Source organism: Molossus molossus, unplaced genomic scaffold, assembly GCF_014108415.1.
Source record: "Molossus molossus isolate mMolMol1 unplaced genomic scaffold, mMolMol1.p scaffold_m16_p_15, whole genome shotgun sequence".
Taxonomy (NCBI): Eukaryota; Metazoa; Chordata; class Mammalia; order Chiroptera; family Molossidae; genus Molossus; species Molossus molossus.
The window spans coordinates 23,575,364-23,591,639 of NW_023425350.1; the positions used below are offsets into that span (position 1 = coordinate 23,575,364).

Here is a 16,276-nt window from a genome sequence, read left to right on the forward strand (position 1 = left end):
AACTATTTTTACCCACCCGTATATGCATACACAATATATTAAATATTTTATTTCTATAATTTATATTATATAAATATCACATATGATTGTAATATCAAAGAACGTATATTTTCTTTTAATCTCCAAAACAATCTTGTAAAATAAGTATTTACATGTTCCGTTTATTGCAAGTATATGAGTATTCTGAGGTCTGTCTGATTCAAAGCATGTACTTCTAATAATTGATGATGATGATGATGATGATGATGAATCTGCTGGGCACTTAGATATGCCAGGCATAGGGCTACCTGCAGTATATATTTATTTCACTGAACTCTTATAACAGCCCTGAGGAAACTGACACAGAGAAGTCAGGAATCTTGCCTAAGATCACAAAGCTAGTTGTAGGAAACCAAGCTTTGAACATAGTTCTTTCTGCTTCTCAAACTTTTGTAGCCATGCTGACTGTCATATAAATGATAAAAATGAGCTCAAAAGAACCTTTGTTAAATGTGAGATAAGTGGAGGATGTTGTCAGATAAGTGGTACAAAGTAGTAGTAGTAGTTAGCTTGTGTAAAACAAATTACAAAGAGGGGAGGAAATGAGAAAAAATGAGTGGCCAAAATATTCTTTCAAAAAGTGACTTCTATATTTTTTGCCAGTGTGGGTTTTTTCCAAATGTGCAAACCCTCATGAGAGCTGCCCGTTCAGTGGTGGGGTAGCAAGCATGCTGTTCTTTATTTGTGGGCCTGTCGTCAACAAAGGCAGAACAGTGCTCGATGCTCTCCACCTGTCCTTCATTCATGCTGTTCAGCACTCTCTTTATTCCTCCTGTATCGTTTTAATCGCAGAAGTTAGAGTCACTTTCAGGAATCTCTGAAGACCTCAGAGCAGCACATAATATTCTTTGGAGTCCTTCTGAAGACTTTGGAAATCCCTATACCACCTCAGGGACTCGGGAGTTTATGGATAATATTACTGACAATACCCTTGGCTTAACTGTTCCTTGTTTTTTAAAAATCCCATAAGATTACATTTTCTACTGTACTACTAACACTAAAACTCTGCACCATTAACAAATACTGGAGTTTTAAGGGAAAAGGACTGGCTTCTTCTTTAACTTAAAAAAATCATCAGTTGGTCTTCCCCAGAGGCTCGGGAGTCCCTGAGCCAGGTTGCACAGGGAGGGCCCGAACTTCTGGCTGGAGGATGTTGGTAGAAGAAACCCACGAATTGCAGCCTCTCAATTTACAGGTGAAGAACACCAGACTCTTCACTCTCACCTCTGAAAACTCTGGCGTTTTATTATTATTTTTTCACATCCATGCCATTACACAATGGAAGAAGCAAGTTGCAGCATCTTCCTCAGGGGAGGAAAACTTGAAGTGTTTGGAAAGGGACCCACCCAGAGTCACATAATCACTCAGCAAAATAGAGGCTTTGTTTGTGTTCTGTAATGGATGTTGCCTTCCGTTTGAACACCACCCTGGGGAGTGCCTCATTCCTAGTGTTTATGCCTTTATGACATTTTCAAGCTGTTATGAAGATTCCTCTTAAGATGTTGCTGAACTGACTATACACATTCCGTTCATTGAAGTTCTTCCTCATTAGTCATTTGCCCCATTCTCTCATACTTTTCATTCCTTTTTTTTTTTTTTCCCTGTGGGCTGTGTTTATCGGGGGGAAAGGGGGAGGGGGACAGGTATTCAGAGAAGGCTGTAGCTTATTAGGTGTAAAAAATCATCTCTTTGAAGTCATTCTTCACTTTGTACATTTATCCAGACCATCCTTTGGCCTTATTTTATTGCCAGATTTTTAAACATTGTTACATTTTGAAAATTTGTTGCTGTGTATGAATATAGAAATGTAATTATTTGAATGGCAAATCCCTCTGGGACTAAATTGAATATGTGTTCCTGGTGTGAATGAACATTAATGAAATAAAATGTCTCTGGCTCAAAATTCTAATAAATTTGTATAAACTGTGATAGGAGATTCAGTAGGACACGTATGTGCACATTTGGGATCTGACATTCCCACTGCCTACCCCCCACTACCTACCAGCAGGTTTGGAGCCTGCAACCCTCCCAGCTCCTTTTATTCCTCCCGGGAAGCTCTGGCCTTGTCCAAGAAGGTTCCTAAGAATTACAGCACCTTCCAATCCCCTGGGAGTGCAGAGGCTGGGGGGGGGGGGGGGGGGGGGGCTGAAATGGTGGATCAACCTGGTCTGCACATTGGTGTCATCTGAAGGACTTTTTAAAATAACTGATACTTACCCGGCCAGTGTGGCTCAGTGAATTGAGTGTCATCCCACAGACTGAGAGGTCCCGATTAGATTCCTAGTCAGCACACATGTCCGGGGTTGCAGGCTTAATCCTCAGTAGGGGGCATGCAGGAGGCAGCCGATGGACGTTTCTATCTCTCCCTTCCTCCCTCTCTAAAAATCAATAAAAATATTTTTAAAAAAATAAAAATACTGAGACTGGGTTCCCACTTCCAGTAATTCCGATTTCATTTGTTTGAGATATACTCTGAGCTCCTGCCTTTTTAAAGTTCCCCGGGGGATTAGAATATGCTGCCAGGTTTGAGAATCATGATTCTAGCACAGTGGTTCTTAAATTGTAGCATGCGTGAGAATCACATGGGGGGTTGTTTAGATTGCTGGACATTGCCCTGGAGTTCCTAATTCTGTAGGTCTGATGTGGCGATCTTAGAATTTGCATTTCTAGCAAGTTCCCAAGAGATACTCATGTGCTGGTCCATGGCCCACTGAGAACCACCACACTAGAGGCAGTTCATCTCGAACTTGACAATGCAGCTGAATCACCTGGGATTCTTGCTAAAATGCAGGCTCGGATTCAGGAGATCTGGCACAGAGGTCTGAATCTCTGCAGCTCTAACAAGCTCCCAGGTGGTGCTGATGCTGCTGGTCCAGAGGCCATCTTTTGGTGGCAAAGCTCTACCCTAAAGCATCATTTTTCAACCCAATTCAGGATCATCCTGCACAGAAAAGATGTGTGGTCTGGGACATTCCTAGAGGTGTCGTGGAGCTCAGCATACAGCATGGACGACTCGGGGGAGGGCAGAAATCTGGAGGGCTCAGTGCTGCTTTGGCATTGGGCCAGCTGCCCTTTGAACATGCCCTTGGCCAAGCTCTATTGTCAATAGGGAACTTCCTTGTTTGCTGGGAGGAGTAATAACAAAGTGATTGTCAGACCTGATCACAGTAGAATCATCCAGGGAGCCACTGAACCAAATATTGATTCCTGGGCTCCTCCCCTAGATATTTTCTGATTTGATTTAAGGTGGGCTTTAGAGAGTGGTATTCTTAAAAGTCTTGTGATTCTAATGCACAGTCAGCATTGAGAACCACTAAAGTATCACATGTTACAGTTTTACAGATCATTTAATTTTTTAACTTCTGTTCGGCTAATTTATAGTCTACCAGGATGCAGACTAACTTTATTAGGTAATTGAAAACAATTTAATATGGCATCTCTAACAAACCACCAAGAAAAGGCTCTGTGTAGATTCCATCACTGTTAAGCCCTAAAATCAGAGTGAAAGAAAATGCTGGGAAAGTACAGCTGGTGTTTCTGAACGAGCTAAAATATGAAATATTTCTGGGACTGTATCAACAAGCCTAATTTTTTCCCCTCGGGGTTATGATTGTGCGGAACAAGTCTTCACCGCGAAGCTTGCCAAAAAAGGTTATGATAAAATCATGGAATGTGAATGAAAAGAATTCCCAGTGTAACTTTAAAGGAGTCAGTCTCTAAATTTTAAAATGCAGGGATGGCCTATGCCTTGCATTTGTAATAGAAGTTTTGAGAACAAAATAATCCTGAGTGCCAGAAAGGTCCTCCTCCTATCGTGTGCTATCTGTAAGGCCAAGGAGCAAAGAAGATCGGGAGGGTGGCCAACAGGAAGAGATGAGGATACACCAGAGACCCTGCACCTCTTTGTTCTTTGTAAATCAACTTTGCATTCTATATGTGAGCAAAAATGTAACCAGTGACTAAACGCACAAATTCCAGGAAAGTCGACGTTCCTTTTGCTTGCAGCACTGTGGGCTCAGTGGGAAGAGCGTGGGCTGTGGAGTCCCTGCCGCTTGTTTTGTGACTTTAGCGGAGTTTCTTAGCTTCTCTGTGCCTGCCTCCTTGTCTGCCAAGTAGATGTCACCTGTTTTTCACATGACAGTGCTTAGGGGTGTGACAACGAGTAGAGGCATGATGCCTCACACCTAGAAGATGCCCAGTTAGGAGAGATGGCGTTCATTTCTCTAGCATGATTATGAGAATTGAATTCTCAAAACAAACATCCATCAAAAAATATTTTTCTTGTGTTTATTGCTATTTTTTTTTTTTTTTTTACTGGTGAATTATCCTAGTTTGGATTTCTTCTTAATAGTCACAAGGTAGATTTTTGTATTTGGAGAGTAGGCTTATTTGTGTCTTTGTGCCTTTATCCTTGCTCTTCCCTGCATCCGGACGCTCCCGCCTGCCATTTGCCTTCTCCTTTCGCTCAGGCGTCTGCTCAGGTGCCATGTCCTCACCCACATCGCCAGTTCTGCTTCGGAGCATTTACCACTGGCGGGCATTATGCTGTGTGTCTCTTTGTTTATTGTCTACCTGATCTGGAATTGTAAATCCAGAAAGGAAGGGACTGTGATTCATTTCCTACTCTAAACCCTGTGCCTGGAATATTTGTTGCTTGAATGAGTGAAAGGACTGAGAGGACTTCACAGATTGGACTTCAGCTGGTACCATGAGGGGACTTGTCTCCCAGGACCAGCAAGTGGCCCCTGTGCTACCCAGGCAGATGCCACCAGAACTCGGAGACTTCAGGCCATAAAGACCAGAGTGAGGTGTGGAGAAAACAGGGATCGCGGACTCTTCACCACTTTACTCTGTGCTCGACTTACTACTTCTGTGGCATCAGGTCCAGTCAAATTGGGGTCCCTTGAAATAGCTGTCACCTCAGAATGATCCTGGCTGCCTGTGTACATGTGTTGTGAGAGAGAGAATTGGGGTGGATCGCAGGAAAGGACCCAGCAGCATCGACTTTGTAGCTGCCTTTCTGAGTTTTACCAGTTCATTTTATGCTTCCTGTTTTCCGTTAATAGGTGTGTGGCAGAGCTGTTATTTTTAGAGAGTTTGGAAGAGAGGGAAGGCTTGGTGGTGGACGTGTGGGACTCTTTAAAAATTCAGTAGATGAAATAAGAATCTGGCAATATAAATTTTCTCTTCTTTTTTCTCTTCCCATTTCAGTAGTTTTTCATTTGACTTTGGTTGTATTCAAATCTGTGTTTAAACAGAATACTCTTGGATGCATCTATTACATAGATCGTGACTGTACTTTCCCTTTTGACATTGGGACCCGGAGGTCTACAACCAGCCAACATGTGGTCACACCAGTTAAAGTGTCTAGGATTGTAATCATTGTAATTAATACTGGTGACCCTGTCAATATTTCAAGGACTAACCTGTTACGGAAAGATGAATAAAATGATGAAACCAGCTTATTGTCCCTTAATTACCTTTGTTGCAAGTGATACTGTCACTGTAGTCTTGGTATATCTGGGGCAGTTTTTATTTTTTTATTATTATTAAAGATTCCAGTTGTCAAGTGTTGTTGCCAGGGCAACTAGATTGAAAAGCTTCTTAATTATCTTAACGTATTATATGTAGATTTGTTAGACACCATAGGGAAAGGGTCAGGAGAGGCTTCTTTTCAAATGGATAAAATTAAAATTTCAGGGGCAGGGTGAGAAAAGCCTCTTAAATGATGGAAAATACATGGTGTAGCTATAGTTTTCTCCTCAGTTTCTCCGTGGAAGAAATGAAATAGAGATGATTAAATAAAAAATAGATGATTAAATGAAATCTACTGGAAGACTTTAGAAACAGGTTGAGAAAGAAGGTATCAGAAAAACAATTCCTGATGCTATGGTAACCATCGCTGAGTTTAAGTGACAGGCTGCTGACTGTTGGGGGAAGGGAAGGATGTGGGGTGAGTGAGGGTTCTGGATCCTCTTCTGAAAGCTGAACAGAGGGTTGAAAGGAGAATAAAGCTAAGAAGGTTAACAATTACGAAATAAAAAGAAAGAGAGAGATCTTAGAAATCTAAATTCTTTGAAAGCATTAATTTACAATTTGTCAAGTCAGTGTAACAGGCTTGACTTTTATGCCTGCTGGTCATGAAGCTAACAACACTGTCTTGAAAAGTTTAAGTACAAACTGTAATAAACACAAGGAGAAGTTATGGGTTTATAGGGGGAGATTTTAATAGATCCTTCTTGGAAATTAGATTAAAAATGTAAGATACAGCCCTGGCTGGTTTGGCTCAGCGGTTAGAGCATTGGCCTGCGGTCTGGAGAGACCCGGGTTCGGTTCCCGCTACGGGCATGTACTTCGGTTGCAGTTTGTCCCCGGCCCTGGTTGGTCGTGCCGGTGGCAGCCACTCGATGTGTCCCTTTCACGTCGATGTTTCTCTCTCTCTCTCCCCCTCCCTCCCTCCCACTCTATCTGTACAAAAATTGGAAAAATGTCCTCGGGTGAGGATAAAAAAAAAAAAAAATGTAAGATACAGGGGATCTGAATGTCATAAAAGCTGGATTTGATAGATTTGTACATTCGCATTCAATAAACAGAGAACCCGTTCTTTTCAAATATCTATGTATTTTAAAGTTGGCCATAGGGCCATGCATGCCCAAAACCCGAAAACATTAAAAAAGAAAAAAGAAAGAAAAAAAAAAACTCAAAAAAGTCACAGAAGTAGAAAATTGTATAGCCTACATTCCCTGGCAACAAGACAGTAAAACTATAAATTAAAAATCAAAAGGAAAGCAAAAATAATCTACCAATGCAGAAATTCAGCAGCATTCTTCTAGAAAATCTTTATTAAAGAGGAAACCAAAGTTGAATCATAGATTATTTAGAAATGAGTTACACTGAGAGTAATGCATATTAAAAATTAGAATGTAACCAAAGCAGTATTTGATTACAGTATTGAAGTCATAATTAAATTGTTAGCATTTCTAAGAAAATAAAACAGAAACAAACTAAGCATTAATTTTAAAACACTAGAGAAAATCAGTGAAATAGTTTAGAAACACAAACAAGGAAGAAACTCTGAAACTTAGAACTATCGATGAACATATAAGCTACAAAAAAAGAAAACTTGGCCAATGAAGCCTAAAATGAATGTGAAATTCTAGATGCCCTTGGTTTTGGAAATAGACCTACTTTCGTAATATACAGCACAAAGTGAACTGAAAATGAGGAGGCCTGGATTCTTGCTTTAGCTCTACCGCTGACCTTCAGCATATCACTGAACTTATGGGCTTCAGGTTCTTGATCTACAAAGTAGACTGAAATTTTTCATTGAGAAGACTGTAAACTTGGTCTAACCCTGCTTCGTGATTCTGTGTGGGTTGTACATTAGGAAAGAGAGCTTATGATAAGACACCCCAATACAACGCGGCATCATTTTCATCCAACACTTCTGGACTCCTTCCTCTCCACCTCGTGGGGCCGCAGTGATGTGCTGTTGGTTTATTTTGATCTTTGTGTAGGTTTCTCGAAAGTTTAAACGAAGAAGCTGAGGTATAGACTGAGGTCTCCAGAAGCTAGGGCTTTGCTTGGTTGATTTTCATTTCCAGAATTGAGGTTCAGCACTAGATCAGTACATCCTGCTAGAGAAAAGAGAATGAGGTACATTAGATGGATCTCTGCTAGAGAACAGAAACATTCAGGGAAATTACATGGGAGCCTGGCTCATCGTCCCCTTACTGAGATTCCGCATCATAGAATCATAGACTCTTAACTAAGTTCATCTCCTCCACGTTCAGAGCCTGGAGGTTGAGCTCGCCCATGCTGACTGTTATGTACCGTGTCTCCAGACCCTGATGTAGCCGTGATCTATTTGTGGGTCTACTCTGGTATTGCAGCAGGCACTATTTTTCAAAGAACAGCCCTTAAAACTCCTTTTAAATGCAAAGATCTCTCGTGTGGCCAGTGATTGAGTTCCCTTTCCAGATCCTCCAGGTCCCAGGCATCTTCTCCTGGCCTTTCTTCATCTTGGTTAGCACGTTGGCCGTGGTTGCTCAGCGCAAGGGAGGGGGAGAATGGAGACGCAGGCAACTTCGGCCTCACATCCTGGTGTCGCGAGCAGATCTCGGAGAGTTTCGTGGTTGGCTACGCCGAGGGCGAGGGTTTTCAGCAGGTCTCTTCCTCTCCCGTCCTCTTGGCTTAGTAGAGGGATCGTGAGTTCTGCCTGTGCTTCCGAGGAAGGTGCCCCGCGGTGCCGGGCATGTGCTAAATGTTTTCTCTCCCGTTTAGAAGAGAAGCCAGATTGCTCCAAGGCCCGCTGCGAAGTCCAGTTCTCCCCGCGCTGTCCTGAAGATTCCGTTCTGATCGAGGGCTACGCGCCCCCCGGGAAGTGCTGCCCCTTGCCCAGCCGCTGCGTGTGTGACCCTGCGGGCTGCTTGCGCAAAGTCTGCCAGCCGGGATACCTGAACATACTAGTGTCAAAGGCCTCAGGGAAGCCGGGAGAGTGTTGTGACCTCTATGAGTGCAAACCAGGTATGCACGCGCCTCATCCCGGCAGCTGGCTCCGTGGCATCAGCGGGTGGCAGGCCCCCCGCGGCAAGCCCGGGCTCTCCTTGCACCCGAAGGTGGGCATTCTCATCGGTACCCCGCGAGCCTGCCCCTGTGGGCCAAAGGAGCCTGGCTTCTGGCCTTCTGGTCAGAGAACCAGAGAAACAGTTCACTGGTGCAGAAGTGTCTCCAGAGAGGGACCAGGTCCTTTTCTCTTCTTTTTTTCCCTTCAAAGTGTGCTTGATGGGAGAGGTGGGGTTGAAATGTATGGTACCTGCTGCTTCATTGCCCCAGAAAAGGTCCCAGCCTTCATCTGCAGATTTATCTGTTGCTTTAAATGACTACATTTAAAACCACCATCATACACAAAACAGAAAGTTATTTTTAGATACAGCTAGGCATCAAAACAAAATGCTCAGCCCCAGACTTTCCTCTTGCCCGGTCCCCACCGCTGGCTTTGGTAGCACCTGCTAAGTCATCTTTGTCTATTTACTCACCTTCTTTGCTACATGTGGTTTCGCTGTCGTTTTTCAGCTGTTTCTTGCTTTAAATTATTTCTAACATCCTTGTTCTTCTGGCAGTATATCTAGTATGGTCTGTGAATAGGTCTAGCGATTTCCTCTTTACAAGTTTCTAACCATTGGTCAGATTTCTTCTAACTGCTAGATTAATGCTTCAAGCAGAACAATCTCTTGTCCATCTCTTGCACTATTTTATTAGAAACACTTCTGGCTGACGATCCCTGTCCACCCACATGACCACCATTGACTGGTTTAACGCTCTCTCTGTCTCTCAGTGTGTCTTCACCTTAACTCTTGTCCCCTGCTTCCCTTGCACAGAAGATCAGGGACATACTACCGTTCTCTAACGTTGAGTAAAATAAAAATGCCACTGTTAGGACAGGTTCTGGGAAGCAAGGACGCTGCAAAAATTTGTCCAGAGCCAGTGTTTCATTTGGGGACTCAAAATGCCAGTAAATGTCACAGTAAACGGTGCCTCTGTCTGCCCTTCCAGTGTTCAGCGTGGACTGCAGCACTGTGGAGTGCCCCTCCGTCCAGCAGGCCGTGTGCCCCCTGGATAGCTACGAAACTCAAGTCAGACTCACAGCGGATGGTTGCTGCACTCTGCCAACAAGGTCGGTTTGTCCTCAGTTAATGAGCTTCTTCCTCTGTCTTGTGTTAGCATCCTGGAAGGCACAGTTCCAAGCATGCACTTTGTTTTCCCCAGCAATTAGGGAAATCCAGTCTTCTGTTTCGTGGAGAAATCCCTGAACTGTTATTACGACTTGGTGTTTACATGTATGGTTCCTTGGATCCAAGCCAGGTGTTATCAGGTGAAGTCTCTAATCCTTACAGATCCTTCATGTTGGGGTGCTGTGCACTTTTGCAGGCTGGCAACTATCCCGGCAAACATGCCCCTCAGTATGTAGCCAGGGAGGCAGCGAGGTGTCCATCCATAGTGGGCGTGTCACTTGATCCTCTGCACTGAGTCTTACAGGAGCTTTACCAGCGTGTCCAACAGGACGAAACCCTGCATGCGTCGTGGACTTGCTCCCCAAGGATTCTTCACATTTGCAGTCACACATCTGCCCAGACCTATTACTTGCAGAGGCAAAAAGGAGTCTAAGTTTTTGCAATGCTTTCTGGAGTTACACACGGATCTCTCTTTGGCTTGATGGGAGCAAAAGTTGCTGGCAGTCTAGTCATAGCAGCAGGGCATCCACTTAGCCTACAGCACCAGGCTCGTTCCCGAACGGGAGGGGCTGCAGGTCCTGTCCTTGAGAGGCTTCCCAGCCCCACCATAGAGCTGGCCCTCGTGCTAGGCTCTTGGGAAGACCCTGCTTGGAAACGTGGGGCTCACATCCTGCTTCTCCTTCTAAGATGCTCGCTCTCCTTCTTCCTTGCCATGCCTCTCCTGCATCTTCCCAGGCCACTAAGACATCATTTGACTAAGTCATGTCATCTCTTTCAACTTGTGCTCTATGTTTAATATCCAGAGTTAAAACAGGACCTGATTTCACTCTGTTTCCCTCGGTCCCAGTGCCGGGCACTTAGCATCTATGTTGTGTGAGTGGTTGTGATTATATAGATGGGAGTGTCGGTGGTCCTTAGTGAAGGTAAGTATCAGTTATTTGTCCATAGTTGAAGTAGACTTATAGAGAGTGTTCTGGTAATTACTTTCCTTCTTTCTTGTCTTAAAATACATTTGTTCTTTACCATCTTCTAACCTTTGCCCTGCCAGAAACCCTAAAATTCTCTCATACATATTGTACATGACTTGCCCTATTTTTTATACTGTTTCATAACACAGATACAAAGACTTCTGTGAAGATAACATGGTAACAGTGGCACTTCACCTTCCTGTGATATTACAGGCTGAGAATTTACATGCAGATGCTTGGAAAGGGGTGAATTATTGCACAAACATAGGTATTACTAATCAGTAAAGGAAGAAAACGGAGCATTGCTAAAAGTAACATGTCCCTTTAAGGTTTTATGAAAAGGACAGTGGCACATTGTATTAGAGAACTTCATTCATCAAAACTAAGCCAGTTGTTGATGAACAAGTCCTTTAGTGAGGAAAAGGGTAGGTTCTCAATGCACTATTATAAATGCAGCATAGTACCATCTGCAGGTAGGATGCACCCCAGGACCTCGAAATGGGTAGAAGCTACAGGAAGACATATGTAATCTCAGTTGAAAAAGAAACTTTTTCTCACAACTGATGATGTCCTGTAATGAATTGGGCTGCTTCCTGAGGTAGGCTGAGCTCCGTGGAGCTGGAGAGGTGTCTGCCTGGATGGCCACCTGCCAGGAACGCTCAGAAGAAAGATCATGTTGGGAAGGAGGTTCAACTAGCTGCCTTCCGTTTTCTCTCCATGCTTCTGTGAGCCTTGTAAACATAAACCTCAGGGTGGTCATGACTGTAGTGACATGGTTTGGCTTTGCATTCAGAACTAAGGGATTGTTAAACGTGCCTCCAGTGAAGAAAGGGGAACCATGGAGAAGGAAGTCATTCAGAATCCACTGTAAATTATTTGCAGGGAAGGATAAGTTCTCACAGCTCTTTGGTTTCCTGTATTTTAGATAGTCGGTGACCCCTGCTCACCCCCTGCCCCTCCTGCACACGAATCCTTGTTCCACCTGACAAGGCCCCTCCCCAGGCTCCCCCACACTCTGCGCCTGGGATTCGTGACCAGCTGATCCTCCTTCAGGACTGCATCGCCTTCTCTGCGAATAACTTTTCAGTCTGACTGTTTCCAGTCTTCAGCCCCTATGACTTAGGTGTTCCTCTTCTGCTCCCTTTTAATTTAATTCCCGGGCATCTCTATCCTAGCACTTTGAACCTTACATAAAATCACTGATTTTTTGGTAGCGTTTCCCCGCTCTGTGTGATTCTCCAAGGAAGAGAATATTTTATAACCTCTAGTGCCTAGAATAGGATTTGATATAATAAGTTGACCTGCACTTATTGACGGACGAATGAATGAACGCACGAACAAATGCGCCCACTCTTAGCCATAATGACCTACATGTTGAAGAAGAAGAAAATTATCCTCCTCCATGGTCCTACTTTAAAACCCTTGCAGTTTTCCCAGCCCCCAGGGCCCAGTTCCCGGTGCCTTATAAAACCCTCCATTGCAATCACCAAGCTCACCTTTCAGAGCACAGGATGCCTTTATCTCTCCTTTCCACCTTTTCTAACATTGTTCGTCCTGCAGGTCTCAATTCAATCCCACTTTGTCCACGGAGGTCTTCTTGCTTCAGCCAGCTCCTGCCCCACCCCCTAGGAGCTCCCAAAATAGACCTTTCCAAGTTACCAGTTAACCTTATACTTCCTTGCATTGTTCTCTGTGTTACATGCATTGAGTCTCGTCTCACCAACAGAAGGATGTGTTTAGAGGTCAGGAATTGTCTTCTTTATTTTTCTCTGTGTATGCAATAAACACTGAATGAACTGGTAAGTGCAGAATATGTTCAGACCGTAGCTTTGCCTAGCTTAGCATATGACATAGGTTCCCGCTTACTAAGGAGGACAGTGAACAAGCCATACTTGGACACGAGAGTAACAACCTAAACAGTCGTGTGTAAATGGAAGTAAAAAGAAGAGAGCCCAGGATGTAGTAATAGTGGTAGTATTTTAAGAGAAAAAAATGACATGACTTTTTTTCCTATGTGTGAACCATTGTTCAAGGTTTGTTCTTTTCAGCATGAGGTTTAGGGATAAAGAAGATCATTGTAGAACATGTAAAATCCTATTATGATTATTTGTCCTTTATGGGCGTAATTAGAAAGAACATTGCTGAGAGCTCAGAGTCATCTTAGATCAAAACCGATTGTGTGGAGAATTCAGGGTGGGGAGGCCCTGTACAGCTAGGACAGAGTAAGGTGAAATATCTGGAAATCTGGCCACAGAGATTCACCTCGGGGAGGGGGGGACCAGCCACCCCTTTTTTGTAAGGTTTTATTATGCTTTCTGTAGACTACAGAAGGAATCTGTGGGCCTTCCCTCGTCTTAACGAATACACTTCTCCCTCCTCCGTTCCCATGCGAATGGAATTCCATTCCCGGTTAGACCCGCTCACCCCTCAAGCCTCTCGCTGCTGTTTCGGGCGAGTCCTTGCTCAGGTGGTGAATGTTCTCCGGAGTTGTCTGTTTTTAGTTCATTCATTCACTCATCAAACATGAATTGAGCTCTTACACGTGACAGGTGCTGCCCTTGAAGTGTTCCCCTCAGGCACGGGGTCTCTCCCATTTCCAGCCTGACAGGCGCCGGTCCCCCACCTCCACTGCAGGGGACCCCCGCGCTCCTTGCGGCACCTCTGCTCTTCCTCAGTGGCCCGTCTGCATTTTCCTCTTTTGCTGTGTTTTATGTTGTTTAGACATTATTCTTATGTGTAGTATAATTAACCTTTAACCTTTTATTTTTTTTAATCCTCACCTGAAGATATTTTTCTATTTATCCTCAGATAGAGTTGGGGGGCAGGGGTGAAACATCGATGTGAGAGGGACACATTGGTTGCCTCCTGCACAACCCCGACCAGGGCCGGGGACGAACCACAACCAAGGTACGTGCCCTTGACCGGAATCGAACCCAAGACCCATTGGTCAACGGGCCAATGCTCTAACCACTTAGCACACTGGCCAGGGCAACTTTTAACCATTTTCAGATGTTTTTTTTTATTGATATTTTTTTAGGAAGAGGGAGAGAGAGATAGAAACATCAAATGGCTGTCTCCTGCACACCCTCTACTGGGGATCGAGCCATAACCCGGGCATGTGCCCTGACCAGGACTCGAACCCAGACCTCTTGAGGCATGGGACAACACTCAGCCTCTGAGCCGCACCAGCTGGACTTTTGTTCCTGCTTCCCTTGGCTTGGGGTAGGTTTCCAGGCGCACGGCCAGTTCTTTTCACCCTCCTCTTCTCGGCGCTGGGCGCTGAGGGGCTCCAGGGCAGCTCCCCGCAGCTCTCGGGAGTGAGGGGGGCGTGGTTCTGGGCCCGAGCACTGCATGACGACAAAACGGGGGAACGGGCCTGTCCGCGGGGCTCCTGACACTTGCTGGTCTTTGGGAGACCTTTTGTGCCCTGTGCATACAAACACCGCCATGCAGAGGGAACTCCATTCCAGACGGTGACGGTGGCCACCTTGATCCAAGCGACGTGTTTGCAGAGAAGGAAAAATTTAAAAGTTTTTCAGTAACACATAGGTAGCGGCACCGATGACAGCTTAAGTGTGTAATGTGTCCTGCTGTTGACAAAACATTCACTTTTGTTACTCTCATTTTATTATCTGGCTCCATGAGGAATGTGCGAATCTGAAAACAGAATGAGAAATAAGCGACCTGTGCAGAATCATAACTGTTGTCTGGTACGAGGGGCAGAGCAGGTCCAAGTCGAGAACCAGGTCCTTTGATTCGAAGCCCTGTGCTCTCCACTGCAGTGTGTTGTTAATATGTTTTGTTGTTGTTTTTTTATCCTCACCCAAGGACTTTTTTTTTTTCTTTGCATTTATCTTGATATAGAGCAGGAGGGAGAGAGGGAAGAAGAAAGAAAGAGAAACATCGATGTGAGAGACACATTGAGTGGTTGCCACTCATACGACCCCAGCCAGGGCCAGGGACAAACTACAACCGAGGTACATGCCCTTAGCGGGAACCAAACCGGGGTCTCTCTGGTCTGTGGGCCGACGCTCTAACCTCTGAGCCAAACCTGCCAGGGCTGTTTTGTTGTTTTTAATTCAAGGAAATATATCAAGGAACATGAATTTAGATCTCATCAACATATTTATATCAACATAATATACATTAACAGAGTATACGAATGTTTCAGTTACCCATTACTATGTAACAAGCCACCCCCGAATGTAATAGCTTAAAACAACAATTTATTATTTCTCATAATTGTGTGTTAAGTGGGTGGTTCTTCTGTAGTCAGCTGGCAGATCCTCTGGGGCTGGATGGTCTAAAGAGATGTCACTCACATGCCTGGAAATCAGCTGGGATGGCCAGAAGGGCCTCATCCTGGGCTTCTTCACCCAGTGGCACAATTGAGAAAGGAAGTAGCAAAGCCTTGAGAGACGAAGTCTTGTCTGTCATACAGTACCACTGCCATCACCTTCTGTTGGTCAAAGCACGTTCCCAGGGTAGCCCTGATTCAGGGGGTGGGGCAGTAGATTCCACCTCTGCTGAGAGAAACTGCCTAGAATCTGGGGCCAATTTTTAATCCACTGTAGCACACATTTATTCATGTAGGTGCTTTTAGATTTCATTTTCTGGTTGTAGAAGGTTGGAGTGCCGCAGCTGTGCGACCTTTCCAGAGATGAATGTCCTCCTGGCCCTGGGGCTGTGGTCCTCAGGTGTCATTCAGGCAACCTGGTTAAGTTCCCTTCCCTTCAGCAGCTGCCCTGGTCACCTGCCAGCCAGCCGGTTACCTGGAAGCAGGCACGTGATCAGGAGCCTCGCAGCAGCACCTCCGCTTCGAGCAGTGTTTAGCCAACCACTGTTTCTCGCTCCTCCCCTTAGGGAATATTGTGACCACCTAGTTAGACTAGTGCTCTCTCATCACCCCACAGAGAAGGCCACAAGGTCTGCCTAATGAAACCAGGTCCGTTTTTAAACACACAGAAATACCTTTTAAAGATGTTGCATAGAAATTCTCCTCTATAGTGGTTGATTAGAGAATGGCTGTCTGAGAGAAATGGACCCACCAGATGTGGTAGAGGGTAGACCTAGCCGGGGCTGGACATCTGGGCCTCCCATGTTCTCCGGTGTCAGCCAGCCCAGACCTCAGCGTCTTCCTGTTTCTCAGGAAGACAGCTTCTCGGTCACAGTTTTTTCGTCACTCCTCACTGTGCTGTCTCCAGTGTGTGAGCCCAGCCTCACAGAGTCTTCCCTGTACCTCTGTAATTTTCACCAGTCTTTTTAGACACAGGCTTCGAGGGTAGACATTAACCACTTAAAAATCTGGACAGTAATACCCTCTACATTATTCCCTTTCACTGTAAGTCAGATGGGTTTTTCAATGCCCTATGCATTTTTATCTGTTATATAACTATTTTTATATTTTTATTAAGATGAATGAATGTAATATGTTACTGACAGTCTCCCATTCTAAATTTATTTTAATGAGATTTGCCCCAAACTTTTTGTTCTGAAATGTTCTGTTATCAATTTCTGTCTATAAATACGCATTTC

The 16,276-nt window shown here is 44.5% G+C and overlaps 1 protein-coding gene across 2 annotated transcripts in view; it reads left to right on the plus strand.

Annotated features, from left to right (window-relative positions):
* Positions 1-16,276, plus strand: part of CRIM1 (cysteine rich transmembrane BMP regulator 1) — a 179,446-nt gene that overhangs the window by 72,391 nt on the left and 90,779 nt on the right. For both annotated transcript variants that reach the window (XM_036262671.1, XM_036262670.1), the window contains exons 3-4: positions 8,323-8,565; positions 9,595-9,715. In XM_036262671.1, the coding sequence (XP_036118564.1) occupies positions 8,323-8,565; positions 9,595-9,715 (364 nt within the window). The remainder of the gene's footprint in view (positions 1-8,322; positions 8,566-9,594; positions 9,716-16,276) is intronic.